This window comes from Nannospalax galili, unplaced genomic scaffold, assembly GCF_000622305.1.
Source record: "Nannospalax galili isolate Female #2095 unplaced genomic scaffold, S.galili_v1.0 scaffold1191, whole genome shotgun sequence".
Taxonomy (NCBI): domain Eukaryota; kingdom Metazoa; phylum Chordata; class Mammalia; order Rodentia; family Spalacidae; genus Nannospalax; species Nannospalax galili.
Window position 1 is genome coordinate 5,011,792 of NW_008330570.1, and position 21,903 is coordinate 5,033,694.

At 44.2% G+C, this 21,903-nt stretch overlaps 1 protein-coding gene across 2 annotated transcripts in view; it reads left to right on the forward strand.

Annotated features, from left to right (window-relative positions):
• Positions 1-21,055, forward strand: part of Apob (apolipoprotein B) — a 63,237-nt gene extending 42,182 nt beyond the window's left edge. The window contains exon 29 of one of the 2 annotated variants that reach the window (XM_029553981.1): positions 20,186-21,055. In XM_029553981.1, the coding sequence (XP_029409841.1) occupies positions 20,186-20,230 (45 nt within the window). In that variant the 3' untranslated portion in view covers positions 20,231-21,055. Of the gene's footprint in view, positions 1-5,163; positions 6,298-20,185 lie in introns of those variants that run through there. The other variant, XM_029553985.1, reaches the window with a different exon arrangement.
• The last annotated feature ends 848 nt before the right edge of the window (positions 21,056-21,903 follow it).

Genomic DNA, 21,903 nt, shown 5'->3' on the forward strand with positions numbered 1-21,903 from the left:
TGTGTGGAAATGAGGAGCCAGAAAAAAGTATTAATGAGTGTTATACATGATTGTATTTTATCATCGTACTTAAAGAAATTTCATTGTAGGGTAGATGGATGCATGCATGTAATATATGAATGGTCGTATGACTAGAAGGCAGGAAAAATAACAGCATCCATTCTAGATATGAGAGATGGTAGAAAATTGGGCCCAAATCCCAAGGTAATACACAGCTTGTGCCAAGCTTGGTTCTGCAAGAGTTTCCATAATGAGATAAAGGCAGCAACAATCTACTGAATCTTCAGACTGAAAGGAGACCTGGAATTACAGCCTCATTCAGAGGGAAACAGGGAATCCAAGGAAGGTTCTAGGTGCTCATGAGATTTCTACATCTGAAGCTGAAATGAGGAAAAGACAACTATAAATTCAAAATGATCATAGAATTACACAATACCCCTTGCTCAGCTCCCTGTCATCTATCATATGAGCTGCCCATAACTGGCTTAGAAAGTCTTCATCACATTGAATAAAGCTGGAAGAAGAAAGAAACTTGGGAGGGTTTAGACTTTGTTTTCGCCCTTCTTAGGACTTCTTGTGTGAATCAGGATACTTCTCTGGATTCAATTAATGAATGAATTCCTTTTTCTTGTACTCTACAAATCACTTGCCCCTATGAGCCTTGGTTCTCTTACCTATAAAACTGGGATAATGTTGTAAGGTTATAATTCCTGCTCTCAGAGGGCTGAGGCAGGATAATCACATGATAAGGCCAGCCTTAGCTACACAGCAAGATCCTGTCTCAGAAAACAATGGTGATAAAAATCTATATAGAACTGTTCATGAAGACCATTAAAAATAATAGGTATGAGAAAATTTTGTAACTTCTTTGTTTTTACTGAATTTCGTTCATTTCATATAATACGTCTTCATCATATTTAGACCCTTTCTCCTATCTGAACCCCCATGTTATATACAAAATACTATTATTGAGAGATGATTATTTAAAGTAAGCTTGTATCAAATAAAGAGAAAAGAAGTAGAGCAAAGAATGCTCAGCGAACATTCACTAAATGGCCCTTGTACTAAAAAAGGCTCTACAGAGGTGAAGAAGATCAGTAACATGCAGTCTGTCTGTCCATCTGTCTGATGAAAGTAAGAGGTGTTGTCTTATGATGAGTAAAAACAACTTAGTGTGAAGACTACACATAGGAAAAAAGGTTATAGAATAAAAAGTTGCTATAGAAAGGTTGGAGTGGACCTTGAGGATGCATAGACTCTGATAATCAGATGGAAGAGAAGGGACAGTTCAGGAAGAAGAGAAACATGTAAAGAAATATAAGTGGATGTGTCTCAAGAACAATGAATTAGCCAGAGCACAGGAAAAGTAAAAGAAAGGCAGGAACGGTCAGTTTGGTAGTATTTCAGAGAATCTGAATGTTAAGGTGAAAGGGTACACTCTTTGCTGAAGAAAGGCATGCAGTGAAAATTTTTTTATATTAACGTTTTAGAAATTTTCATACATGAGTATTGTATATACATCATTTCCACTCACCCCAGTGGCCCTCCTAATCCTCCCACGAATCTCCCCAACTCCCTCACAATTTCTTGTTCTCTTCTTTGATTATTATTGTTAGATATTCAGGCATATGCTGGTAAATATACATATATAATGCCCCAAGTCCATTTAGTGGTACTTGTATGTACAGGGCTGCCTATCTGGAATTAGCCTACGAGGGAACTCGTCCCTGGAGAAAACTGACTCTCCCTCCCTCAGCATTTATTGACTGCCTGTAGCTCTTCATCTTGGAGTGGGATCCCATGAAATTCCCCCCATCCGTTTTGGCAGGTCAACTGGTTTTGTCACTGTGCAGATCTTGAGAGGCTATCATACTGTGGAGATTGCATGGGTGCCACTTCCCTGTCATGTATAGAATTCGTGAACTGGCAGCAGGTATCTTGACCCTCTAGTTCTTAGACTCTTTCCATCCCTGCTCCATGATGTTCCCTGAGCCTTAAGTGTAGAGTTTGCCTTGTAGATGTATCACTTAGGGCTGGATACTTCACAGTCACTTATTCTCTGCATTTGAACAGCTGTGGAACTTTGTAATACTCTCTATCTGTTTTAAAAAAGAAAGAGGCTTCTTTTGTGAGTGGTGAGAGCTATACTTGTCAAGACAGTGCATAAGAAGAGGAATCCAGGCCTCATCCTGGAGGTGGGGAGACAGTGACAGAGTAAGCCAGTGCAAGTTTTTGACCCGATAAATATTATGGGTTGTGACTTAGGGAAACAAATATGATGAGATAGATCTGGAATCTGAGGCTGTGTCTGGGTCCAAGCAAAAGATAGACCCATCCATGACATGATGAGTGCCTCAGATAAGTCACAGATATTGGGAGTGGCAAGAAGGGTTCAGATAAAAGTAGACATGAATGCAGAACAGGATCAAGTGACTCAACATTCAACATACTAAGGATGACTACAAAAGCCATGAGAAATTTGGCTAACTTGATAAATCACAGGAGTCAAAAATTGAAAGAACTGTGAAAGATGGAAGGACAGAAGAAAACTAGATAATTTACAAAGAAAAGAAATTCATGGTTCTAGAAGCTAGGAATTTAAACGCATAACACCAGTGTCTGGTGAAGGCTTTCATGCTGTCATTAAATGGCATAAGAGCAAGTGAACTCAAGGAAGGAATGAGAGAGAAAGGGAGAGAGAAAGAGAGAGAGAGAGAGAGAGAGAGAGAGAGGAACTCCCTTGATAAAAGGCTTCATCCATTCATAAGGTTTGTGCCCTTACGATCTAATCACTTCTTAAAGGACATACCCCCATAATACTGTTGGTTGGGACCCAAGACAAGAACTTTGGGAGTGCTTCAAAGCATAGAAATACACAAAACAGACCTCAGAGTTATGACATTTTGAACCTGTGAAACCTAAAGAAATAGAAACAGGAAGAATGTGATGAGGAAGAGATTACAGGTATAAGTTCTGGACCCAGAGATTGTCACAACCAATCAGACCTATGGGATCATGTCAGTTTCAATTTACACTGGTGTGCCCAAGTAGAAAATATCTAGTAGGAAAAGTGGAGATGCAGGCTAGAGACACAACAGCACAGAGAATGGGGACAAAAGAGTATGCTCAACAATTATTACACTAATTTCAGGCATATTTAGAAAAACAGTGAGAAAACAAATGCTCCTCCTCTTGTATAATTAATTGGCTTATCGTTTAGCAAATGAGTCACCATGTGCATCTCCTAAGAACGTACTATGAAGTGACGTGGAAAGGCCTCCTATAATCACAGATTTTCCTCTTATAAAACAAATATCCGAAGTTTAAAACCAAAAGAGAAATCAAATAATGGAGCCCTTCCCAGGTCACTGGAACTTTGTAAGCATGATCAAACTTTGTGTTTTGATTTGACTCCTAGATCCCACCAAAGCTTATGGCACTGTCCCCAGGATAAACTTTGTAATGAATGGGTCCATTTGGACTGGGCACCACCAGGTGTCCTTGGCATAATCTCCATTTTATCTGGCTTGTCCCTTGAAGGGTGCTCAGCTGAAGATCCCAGTCCTAACTTTCTTGATGAGATGAACAAAACCCTCCTCTGACTTTCCATTCTAGATCTCCCTTCTGGCTCTAATTTATGACTTAGTCCCCATTCAGTCAGAGAAAGGGCCAAAACAGATTTCAAGTGGGGCCTACAATATGGGAGCCAGAGTGGACAAACAGATGTTCCCTCTAAAAGTGTCTAATAACCAAAGATAAATGTGCAGAGACAGACCCTTCCTCTTAGCTCATCTCCTTGTATGCTGTTTCACATTAAGAGGTCACTACAACTCCCTTTGGGGTGCTCCAATTGTTGGTGGTATGGCTGGGTGGTCACCAGCAAACAACATTCCAGGGCCTCATAAACGTTGGTGGGGTAGGTACACGTGTCTCCTTGAAATGAGAGTCCTGTTCTCCTTATTCTCCAAACTGGCTTCCCTCCCTGGGTCTGGGAAGTGCTGCAGGTTAGTGGTACCCATGTCAATAGGCACTAAGCTTTGGTCCTATGTCCATTTTTCCCCTGGACAGACAGTACTGAGGGCAGTCAGAATAGAGAGATTATTTGAGCCTTGAGGATGACCTGGCATCTGAGCTACAGGTCTGTGTCTCCGCTTTTGCCTGCAAACTTTGGCTCAGGCTATCAGCTGTGCATCAGGGATACCAAATCATACTGCACAGAGGCCTCCAGAGTGGAGATATTGAACTAAACAGTGGCCTAAAAGAAAAGCAGCTCCATGAACAACCAAATTCCACCAATGTCTAGCTCTCTTAGAGGTCTCTTGACTTTACACCATCTAGGCGGGTACCAAGGTCCGTACAGTGTAATGGATCACACCACAGCTGTGGGAGATCTATGGCCCTTGAGTTAGGACTGGACTAGATTGATCAGGGCTAGGTCATTAGGATGTTCCCATGATAACACTGAAAGATCACAGAAAGATCAACAAAGGAAGGGCAAAGTGCTGTCCTGTACCTCTGCTGAATATAGGTTAAATGACAACAAAAAAATCCAAGGAACCAATATACCCCTCCTTCTCAGGAAAAGGAACCAGTGCCAAATTCAAGTTTCACCTGATTCATGAATTATGTAACTTGTTTTCTCTAACACTCAGATCATGACAGAATAGGCTGGTTAGGACTAGAAAGTGGTTCCCAGGGCTGGAGAGATGGCTCAGCGGTTAAGAGCCCAGCACCCACATGAATTCCCAGCACCCACATGGCGGCTACAAACCATCCTTAACTCTAGTTCCAGGAGAATCCGAAGCCCTCTTCTGACTTCTGTGGCATTTCACAACATGGGTGCACTCACATACATGCAGGGAATACATTCATACACATAAAATAAAAAATAATAAATAAAATATAAAAGAAGTAAGTTGTTTCCTCCTATGTTAAAGTTGTTGGGAAAATTAAATGAGATAGTATATATCAAGTCTGGTACACACAACAGAGATCAACTGATCATGTCACATTAGGAAAATTCAAATGTATTGGTGTGTAATTCCAATTTTACACAACAATGCAGAGAAGCATTACCAATATGATTTAAAATAAAAGGTAAGTCCAAGAAAGCTATATAAAGTTTTAAAAAATCAATTAAAACCAAATACTTTTGTTTTCTAGGAATACAGTTTCAAAGCAAGAGAATGACAAACTCGAGAGTCGGAATGGGCTAATCCAGGTGGGAAGAGTCAATAGAAAGGATGGGGAATATTCTAACTCTAGAAGTTGAGTTAGATACTTTACATTTTCTGTAGGGCACAGGTGAAGGCACACTGGAGCTGTAGAAGAGTAAGAAAAATGATGGAAAACCTCTTGGTGCCTAGGAATGGGAAAGGTCCAATGTCAGAACCTGGATGTCCAGAACCACATGTGAACTCAAGATCATAGCCAGCCATCAAGGAAGGTGGGAAATCCATGCTTGAGAATGAGTCCTCCCAAGAGTAGAAACTGCAAATGACAGAAAACTCCCCTGTCTCCATCATAGTCTAACACAGTGGCAAAGCCTCTGCCATGCACAACTTGGAGCCTTGGGGAAGAAGGTTATGGGGGATGTAGCTACTCAGAGAAGCCTGAAACTGCTGCCTCCATCCTCCAGTCTACTCTGCCATCATCTCACCACCAAAGGAATGTAGAACTATGTATCACAGTTGGGGACCACAGCTCCACTTCATGGAAAGGACCCTATCTCCAGGTTCATGGGAGAGACCACAGCTCCAGGTTCACATGACGGGACCACAGTTCTACTTCACAGGAGGTGATCACAGCTCCAAGTACCTGGGATTTTTTTAGATAGACAAACTCACTGGAAATAATTTCATTTCTTCAGTATAATCAGAAGATATTTCCCTGGGCCAGGTATTATCTTAAACCTTCAGAGCAAAAAAGAAAATGATCAAGTCCTTCCATGGGAGGTTAGAGATGACCCTCAACCTGGGACAGGTCCAAATCAGGACTCATGGCAATCCTAAGGTCACTGAGAAACTGAGTACATCTGGAAGGGAGATCTGGCTATAAGTTTGAAGCTGTGGATGCCTGGGACAGTCAAGTCACCCCTTTTCTCCTCAGTAATTTCATTTGCAGAATGATTAATGTGCCCCAGATGAGCTGAATGTGTCTGGGTTCTCCAGTGCTATCTAAACTTCTCTACCTCCAAGACTAGATCCTTTCTGTTCCTGGAGGAAAACACTAAAAGTCCCACAGAAAGCATCTTTTGGTCCTTGTAGCCCCGGCTGATGACTACTGAAGCTCACCTGACCATGTGTTGCATTAATCTTTCTGTTACCCTAATGCATGCTGTTGCCCAGACCAAATTGTGGCTCTACCAGATCAGGTCATCCCCATGGCTTCCTCTAGGACCTTAATGGATATCTTCTGTGTTTCACCTGACTGGATAGTCAAGGGGCTTCCAGTTGCAGGTTGCCTTAGTTTACAGGAACAATAATTCCTTCTATGGTCACCTCCAAAACACCTCACTCAGCTCTATGTGCTGTCTGGCTATCGAAAGCCTAGCCATTTCATGAAAGCACTGTGGCTAGGCCTATACTCTCATAAAGAGGAGAAAAGGAGTTCCATGAGGTTGATAGTGTCCTGTCCTGTGAGGAAGCTGAACTAGTGGCAATTGCTCAGGGTGCCATGACAGGAAAGCATGTTGTCTTTTTCATCTATTCCTGCTCCAGGCCCTAGAGGTATCCCTCTGCCCCCTAGCCCTGCTTTCCTCTCTTATGGTCACCCCCAGCTCCATTCTCCCGCCTGTTACCTTCCAAGCTTAAGCTTCAGCCCCCTCTTCTTCCTTTACCCTAGAGTAGATACAGAGATAGAGAGTGCCTCGGTAGATAGAGATTTTAGTTTATAGAATTAAGATTTAGTCCACTAGGTGCATCTTTGATGGCTTTTCTCGCCATTTTCCCCTTCTCTGAAGTCTTAGATCAGTTACTCAGGGAGCTTAATGCCATGGTGATTGATAATAGTAACACATACATACACACATGCACACACAGACACAGTCTGAGGCTAGCCTCTCTGGGAGATCTACTATCTGGTCCTTGCTGCCAGGTTGTATGCTGACATCAACCCCACCACCTGTCCCTTGCACCTTTTCCCACATGCATGTGCAGAGGCCTATTTAACCAGTTTTTTTCTCTGACAGATGCAGGGCATGAACTGAGGGCATAAGTTTCCCCCTCAGCTCTGAGGTGCAGCAAAACCACAATGCTATGAGGGAATGCACATACCAAGCCAACTCTCAAATATCAGACACAGGATAATCTGAACATAGGACTTCTCATTCCTCAACTCCCCTCTCCACCAAGCTGTATCCAACTCCTCCATGTTTCTCATGGGGGTCCCGAGCCTTTGGAAAAGCTGCTTCACCAGAGGCAGAAGGCCTACATGCTGATGCAAGAGGCTCTGTGACCTTAGATAACCACCCCTTCTGAGGTCTCCATCCTTAGGGTCTGCCCAATACTGACAACCTGAATTGAATTGGACTATAGTCCAATTGCTTTACTTTAAGCAAATCCAAGGCACAGAGAATTACAAGCCTAAAAATCACTATCCCCAAAATTCTGTCTGTGTGAGTGTGCCTGATTATCTAGCCAGGTTGTCTTTAACATCTGAATGAACTTCTTGAGTATCATCCCACACACTCTCCTGCCATTCCCTGGTCATCCCTAACACATGGCTATCCCTATGAGCCATCTGCTCCCATCTCTAGGGTACTTTCTTCCACCCTCCTTCAACTTTGTCCAGATCCCTAGATCCTGTCTTCCCCACCAAGCAGAGTAAAACTCCATTACTAATCCTTTGTGGCCAGTGCACCGTTATATGGGTTATGTGTAGGGAGTGGCGGATCGTCACTTTCTACAGTCCATAGACCCAGTATAGCATTTGCCTTTAAGAAAAAGCAAGCAGTCCTCAAACTAAAAAACAACTACAGACAACTTTAAAACAATTCTCTTTGGGCCTGAAGAGATCGATCAGCAGTTAAGAGCACTGGCTGCTCCTGCAGAGGACCCTGGTTCAATTCCCAGTACCCATATGGCAACTAATAACCATCTGTAACTCCAGTTCCAGGGGATCCCATACCCTTTTCTGGCCTCTGTGGATATCACATGACATGGATGCACTTAAACACACACAGCCAGTACACTCCTACCATAATTTATATATTCGCCTTCTTTTAACAAATAGACTGGGGGCAATGATTCACCCTACCATGAATTTTACAGACTATTGAACAAAATTTTCAAGTTATTTGACTAGGACAAGGTAGATGGGTAAATACAGACTGTGGACACTGATCTTCAAGAGCTGAAGTGAGAACTTCACACAGAGAGAAGTTGATAAACCTGTAACTTTCCAGGAGAGTGATCCTCTGGATTCTAAGTCCAAGGAGAACATTCTCTCCTTGCTCCCTGTCTATGCCTAGCGGATATACCCAATATGTGGCCTGCAGACCGCATGTAAAACCAGAGATGACTAGAATGTAGCCCAACAGAAAATCATGCACTTACTTAAAATATTATGAGATGTTTTTGCAATTTTTTGAAACTCAGTTGTGTAGTTCTTAAACATGAACCTTGTATATGACAACTTTCAGTGTCAAAATGATGGACAGTACCACGTCATACAGGAAGAAATGAGGTGAGACTCAGAAGTTAGAACTTCATGAACGTAATTTCTGCTTCGCTTTGCATTCACTAGGTCCCAGAAAATTTGGTTAGGCATTCACCTCAAGAAAGCAAAGAATATTTGAAACTTCTAAGAGAACTTGATGGAAAATATTTTTATTTTTCTTTTTTCTTTTATGTATATGAGTGTTTGCCTACATGCATGTTTATGAACCACATGTGTGTCTGGTACCCATGGAGACCAGAAGTGCCACATCCCCTGGAACTAGAGTTACAGACAGTTGTGAACCACCATGTGGGAACCAAACCCAGGTCCTTCTGCAAGAGCAGCAAGGGTCTTTAATTGCTGAACCATCTCTCCAGCCCCAGAAATATTCTTATAAAACAAGGCTACTTCTTGTTCTGTGAACCATTCTACCTAAATAAGTCTTCCATGCATATTTCAGGGGTTTCAACAGTTTTTGTAAATCTGGTTGGTACAAACCAGGTCGCCTGAGGCCGCTGGAAGAGGGTATACAGTGAGTACACTTGGAGACAAGAAGGACCTGTGCCTGCTGTCACAAAAATTCCAGAAAATACCCAAGAAAAAGTAAGCAGGTTACCCCACTTGTAAGTACAGGGTACTTTCCGCACACAGGCCCCAGACTAAGCTGGAAGCAGGAGTCATTTCCCTTAATCGCCCCACCACTGAACCATACCTAGGGCAGCACTTTCCTAGGGAGTCAGTTCCTGACCCCAACTTCCACACAGTCCTCCAGGTGAGGGCCCTCTTGACCCTCTGCCTCACACCTTTCGCCTACTAGGCATGCCTCCTCTAAGTCCTCTCATGTCCCTCCTCCTCTTGGAAAACTTCCAAGAACTTCTATCCTTCTCTTAAGCTCATTCAGCTTTGACTGTCTGCCCAAGAGTTGATGTCCCCTGTTCTCCCTTACCTGTCCCAGCAAGACTGACCTGGGGACCTAGACGATCTGTATACTGCTCTACAGGACTCAGTGGGGAGCAAGGGTCCCAGCCACACTCCATCTTGTTTTCTGTTTGGTTGTTTTCTCCTAAGAAGGATGAACCCCATCCCTGCATGTTGCATTTTTGTGGACCTGCAGACTAAGTCCAATGTCCCCTTTAACACCTCTTCTACCTGAGAAAGAGTGATCAGGTTAGAAGAGTAAGTGAGGTTGTAAAAGAACATGGTCTTGGGTAGCATCTATGGTCCTGCATGTACGTCTCAGTCTGCCTCAGTGATTCCCTGTACCACCCCTTGCCTGACCCTCCACATCTTCATCTTGTATACTGTCCCTCTCACAGGAGCACCTGGTCAACCTGATATCATTGTACACCCACAGTTTCCCATGCCTCCTGGCACATGGTAGATGCTAAGAAAAAAATCTAAGTATGTGAATGTTGGTCAGGAGTCCAAGCTCTTCTCATCCAGGGGCTCGCAGCCCCCTTGTCAAGTGGAGTTCTGCCCCCAGCGTTGCTCAGCCTGTATGCGACACAATCCAACTCTTGGGTCTTTCTTATTTCTTGCACAAACTTTCTCTTGCTGAACAGAACACACGCTTCCTGTCAGCTTTTATTTTTGTGACGGCTTGCTTACAAGCAGGGCATTCTGTTCTTGGAATTTCTTGTTAAAATATTTCATTTAATTAAGTTTTTACAACCAGCTCTGCTTTGTGTCTGTCAGAAGTTAGGGGCCAGTGCAGCTCTATCCTCAGCTCTCTGGGAGGCCAAATCACTGAGACTCTAGGAGATTTGAGCTCAAGCCTTGAAGCTGCATTCTGAGGCTTCCAGCTTTCTACCTCCCAAGGGCTGGGTGTGTCAAAAGTTGAATTCCTCTCACAGGGCCTACTAGAGATCAGAGGGTCACCAGAGGTGTTGCCTGAGTACTGTCTATACTGTTTCTCTGTACTGGAGACCACCCTATGCCTAAATCCCAAACACTGTACAGAGTGACTATGATATGAACCATCCAGGCACTTCTTAGCACCTCCAGGAACTCTAGTCACTCCCACACCTTGCCCCACTCTTTCCTAGAACTCCTTCTCAACCTGTTACTCTGTCCTGCTCCAGCCTTGTGCCCACCCTCCTCCCCTGGGAGGCTTGCAGTTAGAACATCATATTCCCTATCCCCCTTCTACATGTGACATAAAATCCTTGCCATACTTCATCCCTTCTTCCCATCCCCTGCCTTCGTACATACCTGAGGCCCAGTGAGGTTCTACTGTCTCTTCCACAGGCTCCAGATCAGGGCCTTGCTGGAGGGTCCTCTGAAGGGCTAAAGTCATTGAGCAAGACTCCCTTTTCCTTGACAAGAACTAGTGGTCAGGATGGGGCAGGATATGCCATTCTTCCATACTCATGGTCTGTATGTAGGCCATGTGATATGTGCCTAATCTGCAAACATAAGGTCATTTAGAGCAGGGAAGAGGGGAATGGTCCTAGGAAAATAGATGAGAAGGTGGGTTTTCAAGGTGTTCTTAGTGGGCAGGGGGCTGCCCTGGAAGTTCAGCATAGAGTTCGCTCTCAGATGGTCTCTGCATAACAAACCAGCTAAGCTACCCTGTCTGTCTCCCAGCCCCACTGTCAAACCCAGACCCATGCTTACCAGGTTTGAAAGAAAGGCAAGCTGTACCCATGTTCATGCCAGTTCACCACCTGGCTGCAGCTGTGCCCTGGCCTGTCACAGGGTGGCACTGGAGGCTGAACTCTGTCTTCCTGAGTTCCTTCCTCCCCAGCAGGTGGCCTCCTGACCCTACCCCATACCTGGCCTAAGGGGACCACTGGATAATTCTAGGCTCTTGTGACTGTGATGTTGCTAAGATGCCGGCTGCCACCTGTCAGGAATGTGCAGTCAGAGATGTAGCAGAATGTGCTGTTTTCCCACACTCGTATTTTAAAAGGTTACAGACCATGGGTGCCTAATAGGCAGAACATTAGGTCACTTGTCTCACTTAGAACAATAATCCGTTTTGCTAGGGGTCAGGTTGACACAAAGAATCTGTCCAGACCAGGTCTCTTGATGGGACTTAGCCCTCCCCTCAAACTAATGAAATTTTCAACTCGTGGGTACTTGAGTTAATAAAGTGTGCCACACATCTGCTCAGGCCGCTGGCAGAAGAAAGCCCTGAGGTTCAATTTTGAGATCACTGACATAATGTTTGAGTGGTCCCCTGCTGGCACCTGGCAGGAGACCAAATTAAGGAAAGCTGCACAATGAATGTGTGAGAAAAAAACATGAGTGTATAAACACAGAGGCCAAGGACCCCCGAGAGGAGGGTGAGCAAGAGAGTCCTTGGAATTATAGGAGGGAGGGTCAACGGAGGGTCCTGCTGAGATTTCACACCAGTGGCCTACAGGTAATGAATTATTTTTAAAGGAAATTGGCACCAACATGATATTAGGTCAAAAACTAAAAAAGAACGTATTTTCTATGGGTGTTGAATCAAGTGCAAAAGTATAATGTGAGTGTCTCTGGAACAAACATAAAACGAGGTGACAGCCCAGGAGAGGTGACATTCTGAGCCTCATAGACCCCTGAGAATGCAACTACCCTCCCATCCCTGCCACTGCTCTGGCAGGGGAATTGAAGCATTGTGTTGGCCTCAGGTTTGCTCAAAGGCAGAAGGAAGGTGCCTATTGCCTGTTAGTATATGAACCAGCCACCATCTAGAAACCAAACTTAAAATTCTTGTGGTGGCACACGCCTTTAATCCCAGCACTTGGGAGGCAGAGACAGGTGGATCTTTGTGAGTTCGAGGCCAGCCAGGTCTACATAGTGAGTTCCAGGACAGCTGGGGCTACAAGGAGACCCTGTCTCAAAAAAGACAAAAAAAAAAAAAAAATTCTTCAAAGCGTGTTAATCCTGATGGGCTTCCTCCCATAGACACTGGAAGCCTGAGAGAGTATGACTATCCTGTGATCTTCCTCCAGGAAAGAGATGGAGGCCTCCTCCTATCCATGGCCTGTCTCCCAGGAAACGCAGTGGTGCTGGTCAGTTTGTTCTAAGGCTGGGCTAGTAAAATGTAAAAGGTACTGGGCAGGGCAAGTCCTCCTCCTGACTTATCTCTGTATACCTAACAGGAGGATCTGCACTCACAGGGCTGCAGGTGAGATCCTAGGAAGAAGATCAAATACTCATACTGCAGCACCACAAAACAGCCCCCAAGGGGTCATTCCACGTAATTTCAGACATCAAGTCTAGAGATCTGAGGGGTAGGACAGGGCCATGCCACCTTCTGTAAGCTAGACTGGCCCTTCTGCCCCAGGTGGGCTCTGCTGGGATACACTAGTCAGAGTGGGAACCCTTGACCACTAGTCTTTAGTTCTTCTGTTTCTTCAGTCCACTTGCCTCAAGTGTCTACCTTGTCCCTACTCCATGGCGTTCACAGAGGAACTGGGAGAGATGAAAACAGAGCCAGCCAAACTCTGATCATGTTCACAGACAGAGGCTCTGAACTGTCATCAGTCCTCCTTACATACAAGCATAAGAGCTCACAAATGTGGCTGTCCAGGCTTTTCCAGTAGTCTGCATCCCCTTCCCTTTCCCTGGGACACCACCTCTTTGCCCCTACAACATTCCCAGGATCATTCTCTGGTAAGCCTTCCCACATCCCAACCCCTCCCTTGCCAGGAGTCCCTCTCCTCTGCAGTAGTCCTCTTTTCTTCTGCTGATATGGCCTGGGCTTATGAATGAGCCATCAGTTAAAAATCAAACTTAAAATTCTTCAAAATGTGTAAATCCTGATGACCTTCCTCCCTTAGACACTAGACAAAGAGAGTAAAGTCTGAATATCCTGTGATCTTCCCTAAGGAACAAGACAGAGCCTTCTTCCTGGTCAGACCTGGGTTTTATAAGCCTTGACTACTCCATAGCTATTGATTAGGGCCCAGGCCTCTAGCAAGACTGAGCAAAGCCTTGCCAATCAACTTTGGCAAAGTTGGTCCCAGTCACAAATTCTCAGTAACATCAGGGGTCCATCCTGGAGTGCTCCCAGAAGTGCTCCGCTCATAGAAGCACTTTCTCATGGATAATTCCACAAGTAAAAGTGGAGAGGCAGGGCCAGGTGGGGCTGGTCCTCCTCTCCCCTGAGAGTCCCCATGATTAATGATGTTCCCAACATTCCCCCAAAGCTCTCTAAGCAACTGTACATGGCTGCCATGGAATGCAGCCTGAGCTGCCTTTGGGAGCCCTGGCTCCTCCTCAAAGCTCCAGGGCTTCTCTCTGCCTAAGCAATGCCAGTGCTCACACTTTCCCAGTGTTCAGCCTCAGTCTCACCAAAAGGAAAGAAAATGCTTTGTCCCATCCTCCAGCTGAGGCACAGAAAGAGTACACCTCAGCCCCACTACCTGACTTCTAATTCTACTTCCTCCAGCATGGGGTATGGCCTGGGGCAGTTGCTGAGCTGTTTGGTATCACCCCACATCCATTTCTCCGTATGTAAGATGGGAGAGGTCATTGTACTTGGCTCCTTGTACAAACACTGCTTATGAGGATTATAAAAGCTAACATGTGTCAATTGTTTAGAGAGGTATTTGACAGAGTATAAATGCCCTGGAAGTACTTGCAATGATTATTACCCATGGCTACTCCTCCAAAAACATAGGGCTCCTGGAGTAGCAATCAAATATGTGACCAGCCACTAGCCCCTATTTCTGCCATCCATGATGGTAGCAATTAGTTTCTGTAATGTTTGGTTCCTGGGTCCTGGTAACCTTGTCATGACAGAGTTTCTGCTTCTGCAACTAACTTAAAGACAGCATCAACATAGGTCTCATATGTAAAAAGTACGTTCTCAGGGAGTCAGCTCAACTGGCACAAGCCAGTCATCAAACAGGGAAGACAGGGATACACCCTGCTTTCTCCTCTCTCCCTAAAGTCACTAGGGGCCCAGGTACCACAAAGGGTGTCCTGCACCACAGCACATTCATGAAGAATGGGACCAAGTGATCCATGGTGATCAACTTCGAAGTTCATTGTAGCTAATGAAAACTTGTCTGGTACCAGTGTCTCACAAAGTCCCACTGTCAGTTGTGGAACCCAGAACTCACCTAAGTGGGCAAAGTTGTCCCCATATGGAAGCTTCTCATGTCACAGTGGGCAGGTACCCTAGGGTCATAGACTCAGAGAGGCCTGAGGTCAGTTCCCTGTCACACCTCTCTAGGCCACAGCAGACCCTTCTGTGAAGTGACACAGTTGAGCCAATGATGATCCGTAAAGGCTTTCCAGATCTGTCAGATGGCAGAAGGGTCCCACATACCAATGTTATCAGAAAGAATAATAGTACTCATGTATAGATCACCTGGTACAGACAATGATAGTGATGTTACAACAAACCCATAACAACACAGTGTGATCTTTATTTTACAGATGGGAAAACTGAACCTCAGGGAGGGTAAATAGTTTCATTTTGATGATTTATTAATACACAGCAAACTAGACTTAAAATCCAGATTTGATTATCTCCAAAACTATACACAAATACATACCATGCTATTTTCACAATAACAATGATAATATCAATAATATTAACCACTTTCTCATGCCAGGTACATCTCATAGGTACGATCTTGTTTCTTCTTTCATCAATTTACAAAATTATAGGTATGGTCAATTTTATAAGCTATATATATAAAATATATAATATATTCTAACATTTAACCCAGCTGTGTCATTCTTTGTATTGAAAATGAAGTCCATCTTAACCAGAACAAACCTTCCTAATTATTCACCCAGGTTTATTTTTGTGACAGCAAAATCAATGTTCAGCACAAAGAAGGCCACTTGCTATTAAAATATCAAAAGCTCCCCAACACCTACCATATTGACCCATCCCATGGACTTTTTAGGTTCCTATGACTCCAGATGATGCTGAGGTACTTACAATGTTCACTCTGAGTTAGTGCCTTTGGGAGACTGGCTGGTACTATCACCTCATGGTATGATAATGAAAGCAGAAACCTCTCTTGTTGGTCTCTATCTCTGTGTGTCTCTCTGTGTATGTCCCTCTCTGTCTCTCTCTGTGTATGTCTCTCTCTCTCTCTCTCTCTCTCTCTCACACACACACACACACATACTTTCATGTATATATGCCTACATGTACACAAAAAGAAATAGATCACTCATAAGTGCACATCCCTAGCTCAGCCTCTCTCGGTGCCTCTTTCAAAGTAGTCTTTCAAAGTAGTCAGAGATATCTTTTTATTAATTAATAATTTATTTTTATTTTATGTGTATGAGTGCTTTGCCTGTATGTATGTAAGTGCAACCATGTTGTACAATGCCCGTGGAGGCCAAAAGAGGGCGTCAGATCCCCTGGAACTGGAGTTACAGATCGTTGTTAGTTGCCATGTGGGTGCTGGGAACAGAATACAGGTCCTCTGCGAGAACAGTGGGTGCTTTTAACCACTGAACCATCTCTTCAGCTCCTAGAGATGTCTTTTATTAGTTACTTTGTTGTGACCAAATACAAGAAACAAGAGAAGGGTTTGTTTGGGCTCACAAGTTGAGAGAATATAGCCCACCGCAGCAAGGCGGCGAGTGCTTGAGGTGACTGGTCGTATTGTGTCCATAGTCAGGAAGCAGAAAGGGATGAATACTGGTGCTCAGATTTCTCCTTTTACCTTTTTATTCAGTCTAGAACTCTAGCCCATGGGATAGTACCACCCACATTTTATGTGGGTCTTCCCTCCTCAGTTAAACCTCTCTGGAAACATTCTCACATACACATCCAAAGGAATGCTCATTAAACTCAAGGGTGTTTCTTTTCTTTCCTTTCGTACTTTTTTAATTAATTATGTTTTTGAGACAGGGTTTGTTTTGTTTGTTTGTTTGCTTGCTTGCTTGCTTGCTTGCTTGTTGTTGGTCTGGGGCTCAATATATAGTGAGGCTGGCCTCAAAATTGTGGCAATCCTCCTGCCTCTGCCTCCTGAGGGCTGGGGTTATAGGTGAGTGCCACCATACCCAGCATCCTAGGTGTTTATTAAGCTAATCAAGTTGAAAATAAAAACTAATCATTACACATTGCACACCCCCACCCAGACTCACTGTGAGCTTCTGATCCTGAAATTCTTTTTGCTCTTTTAACACCCTCTTACCTACTCCCTGAAAACCAAAGGCTATACTACCTGATCTCTGGAGTGGAAAGGCTATAGCATTATCAAATGGCTGGTCCTTAACGGAGAGAGCCAAGAGAAAGTCCTGGTATCTGGCTTGGAGTTCCCTGCACAGAACTGACATACTGGGGCTCAGCTTAGCAGACACCTCAACTGGAAGAGAAAATGCCGAGTCATAGCTTTGGTTTCTGCCTGGGATAGTGTTGGCTGCAGAGCTATGTCCCCTAACCTCGAAGTTAAATCATAGCTGTCAATCTCTGACTTCTGCTGCAACCACATTGCATTTGGTTGTGTACTGAAGCCACATGCATCCCTACCATCTGGGACTGAGTAACTTCCAGAGCCATCTGAGAGTTTGATTGGTACTCCCTCCCACCTAGAGCAGACCCTTCAAATCTTAATCACTGGGTATAAAGCTAGGTCATTTGGACTTGTGTGGATATCCAAGTCATGTGGCTGGGGCCTGCGTCTTACATCCAACAGACTGCCATCACAGGCTAAAATCTGCCTTCACTGAACTCATCAGAAATTACATCACTGGCCAAGGGCAAGCTTTAGCCTGCTGTGCTCAGGCATCCTTTGACATCAGGATGAGAGCATGATAATCCTGTGTAGGGAAGTGCTAAGCAGACCCAGAGTCTTCTGCTGCCTTCCTGGATATGCCACGTGCATCAGAGCCCTGAGACTGCTGCACAGTGGGTGGCTTAAGCAACAGACATTTCTTGCCTTCAGTTGTGAAGACCAAAAGTCTGAGATCACAGCTGCTGTCAGTCTTTGGCATTCCTTGACGGCAGCATCACCTGGAGACCTGCCTTCATCTTCACACAGTATTTTCTGGTTGCTTACATACAAATTTCCACTTATTACAAAAGTTGAGGATTGGAACATACCTATAATGAGCTCATCCTGATTACATCTGTAAAGACCCCACTTAGTTCTAAATAAGACCACATTCAAAAGTACCAAAGGGAAGAACTTCAACATATAAATTTGATGGGACACAATCCAACCCAAAACATTTAGCTGACATCCAATCCTCTCTCCAATAGGCTTCTATACTTTGCAAGGTTGGAGACTGAAGAGAACTGTCAAGCTCTGTGTTTTTAAAGAACTGGAAACTTCTTCAGATCCCAAGCCCCAGATTTGTGCATATCCTCCTCCCAGTCCATTGGCTACTGGGTCCTGGGTCCTCTGCCCTCTTCACTCCTCATGCCTTTCCAGTGCTGTGTAAGGGCAGAATTCTCCCCTCCTCTTCCAATCCCAAGGCCCTGCCCAAGGATCTGGTGGAACACAGGTCAGACCCAGAAGTTCTCTGAATGGAAGGAAATTACATGGTAGCAAGGTAACCCATCAACCCAAACTCTACCGAGTAGTTTTTGCTCGCCTTCAGTACAAAGTCAGGAAGAAGAGGCAGGGAAGTGAGACTGATTTCCCAAGATTTGGAATGTTTGGAGTTTACTTCTGTTGAATGTGGGGGCTAGGGATGCGGAGGTGGCCCAGTCAGTAAAGTATTTGCTATGTAAGTCTGAGGATCTGAGTTTGAATCTCTAGCATCCTCAAAGGAAAGGCCAGGTGTGTTGGCACATATCTATAATCCCAGGACTGAAGATAAAGACAGGTGAATTCTTAAGGCTTCCTGGCCAGACAATCTAGCCAAAGCAGCAAGTCTCAACTTTGGTTACTCTATCTGAAAACAGATATGGTGATGAGCGATTGAGGAAGACATTTGATATCAACTACTGGCCTCTCCAGGCATGCATAGATATATACACATACATCTGCATACACACACAATATTTACGTACACACTCAAATATGTACACACACACACAAATGTGGGGCCAGTTGGGAGCATGTTTTTAAAAAGTAAGTCTCAGAAATGTCCTTAGGGCCTTCCGTTCACCTGTTCCCCCTTCCAAAAGACAACAGGGAAAATGCTGAGAGGCCTCAGAAGACTGGCATTGTCACTGATGTGTAGGTACGGCCTGGGGTCACAGCCAATTTCCACCATTCCACTGGCTTTTGTATATTGAAGTTTGCTGAGACCTGAACCTTAGTTTCTTCATTAGTGAAAGCAGGAAGGTAACAGTAGCTAGCTCATAAGATTGTTGTAGAACTATAATGAGGTAGTACTTAGAAATCACTGAGCCCAGGACATGCAAGATGGCTCACAAGGTAAGGCACCTGCCACCAAGCCTGACATCCTGAGTTCTATCTGTAGGCCCCACATGGTGGAAGGAGAGGACAAATTCCTGAAACTTGTCTTCTGACTACCATATGCATGCTGTGGTATGCATGTCCATGCCCCTCAAATAGATAAATAAATAGTTTTAAAAATTAACAAAAAAATCATCAAGCCAGTGACTGACATGCCACAAATGCTCCCGAAAGTGGTCAACACGGCTACCCAAGACTGGGACCTCTTGCATGGGTGAGATAGAGGATACTGAGACCCTGAGTAAGGACACCACCCAATCAAACAGCTGTGAAAAAGAAGTGGCATTCATCCTTGGATTTCAGAATGGGCCTCCTTCTGGACATTATCTGGGATTAGAAATAATGTAGAAAGATACTGCTACCTCTTCCTCCACTGTCCATGGTTACCTTTCTAAGTGCCCTGGCGATAGCACTTCAGGAAAGCTGCCTAAGCACTTTCTCAGGAGAAAAGGGATTCCAAAGAGCTTGGTGCATGGAAAGCATCACACTACCAATCTAGCAATTGGATTCTAGCTTGTTATAGGGCCCTTTGCATGCCCTAGCCATGGGATTTGTGGCTCAAAAAGACCTTCAGTCACACTTAACATCTCCAAGGGGAAGGGAAAGAAAGTTGGTGGTCCCCAGGTCTCAATCTTCACCATGTCCTGTGAGATACCAGCACTTGAACAACCATGTGTTCTCTTCTCATAATTCCTTCCACTTAAGAAACAAACAATAAATAGTGGAAGTCCAAAAGCGCAAGGAGAGGTGGGGAGCAGGAAGCCCTTGCTCCTCTCCAGAAGGGGGAGCTGACCAGCACCTTTGTCCCAAGTGAAATCTTCAAAAGGGATGTAGATTCAATGTGCCTCACAGGCATCCCAAGACCAGCTCCTTTATTAAACATTTCCATGCTTATCTGGGCACAATCAGGATTTTCTAATCATCTACCTAGGCATCAATTTATGAGGAACAGATCATTTCCAGATGTGATTCAACATATCCCCCAAAAAAGGAAAGAAGGAAGGAAGGGAGGAAGGGAGAAAGGAAGGGAGGGAGGGAGGGAGGGAGCCTTGCATTCATTGATTAACAAATGACTTGTAGATGGGGAACCTGTAACCGGCAGTCTCAGTTAAAATTTGCATAAGATCTTATCTGAGAAGTAAAGGAGACAGGAGTCTCCCAGCTCTAATCCCTTTTTTTTTTTTCAGGAGAGGCCGCTGCCCCGGACTGGGTCTAGGTGTATCTGTCTCTGACCAGATCAAAAAGGAGATGTTGGTAATTTGTCACAGTCCTATGTTTTGAGCCAAGGTCAAGAATAAATCACACAAGGAAAACAAATGCAGAGCTGTCAATCAAAAGAGAGCTTTCTAGCCCATACTCTGCAACAAACTGTCTATGTGACTTTCAACAAGACACCTCCCCATCCATCCTATTCATTACTCACTTATCTAGCCACTCTATAAATATTTCTAAGTCACCCACTGCACAGTGTTCCTAATTAACCCATGTTATGTATGTCCCTGTGCTTGACAGACATTACTAATTGATCATTGCACACTTTCCTCAAGAGTCTTCATTTAGTTAACTAGGCACCTTACCAACAATCTACATCTGTCTCTGGCATTTAAATATCATCAAGACTTAGCATCCTTGGAGACTGGGGAAATGACTCTGTGGGGAAAGTATTTGCTACACAAACATGAAGTCCTGAGTTCAGATCCCCAGTACCCACAGAAAAGTCAGGCATAATAGCATGGACCTTTAGCCCTAGTACTTTGGGGGCAGGGACAAACAAATCCTATGGGCTTGATGGCCAGCTGGTCTGATTGAAATGGCAAGCTTTAGGTTGAGTAAAAAAATCCCTGCCTATCTCAAAAACTAAATTGGAGAATGGTAGACAACATTTAGTGTGAATTTCTGGCCTCCTATGCATATGCCAAACTCACACACATTCACTCCTACAGAGACACAAACACACAGAAGCACATACACACAGGCACACAGGCACACAGGCTTGGCATATCTGGTAGTTAAGGATTCGAGATTTCAGAAAGAGAGGAACTGGGCTTGACGTTTGACTCTGATATAGAAAGTTACCCATCCAAAGAAGGATGTGCCTCTGCATGCTAGAAAGAAAATAAACAGAATTCAAATGAATGATCCAGAGCCAGTTTGAAATCACTGGAGCTTTAGCTATGGCCAAACTTAGCACCAGCAGCAGACTCCCGCCCACAAGGGAACCTGTTTTGCTGCTTCTCTTGGCTGTTTAGAGCCCCTGCAGCTTCCCTGGATGCTCCACATTCCATCAGTTAATTGGTTTGTTCCTTCTACCAGGAACTGTGCAGAGCAGTGATCACATGACAGACACATTAGTCCCAACCCTCTCTCAACAAATATCAGTTCCTTGGCTGACCTACTTCTCAGTTTCTGCACGTTTCATGGGGCCACTAGGAGGGTGACAGATGGGTCTATCAAAAAGGAGAATGTCTGTGTCTTTGGCTACAACCAAACCACAACTCAGTTTCCTCCTCTGGCTAAACTTCCAGAGGCAAAAATAGGAAAAATGGGACTGGGGTGGCTTTGTCTCCGATAAGTTCGCCACACTTGGTAGCTGAACAAACAAAGTGTTTGGCTGGAAACATGGCATTGTTTGGCTGACATCTCCAATACATGACAGAGTCTTCCCGGATGCCATTTAGAGCAGGCAGCTGGCTTTCCTGCATCCATGCACTGCTGGCAGCAAATGGTAAACATAAGGCAGAGTACAAAGGTAGCACCAGGGATCTGACACTAATAAAGCTGATGCCTTGTGAGTACACACTTGACATCAGTCATAGAAGAGTTTTCGCCTAGATTTTTCTCATTTAATCTTCTCTCTGAAGGAAGGGAATATTATATATATATATATATATATATATATATATAT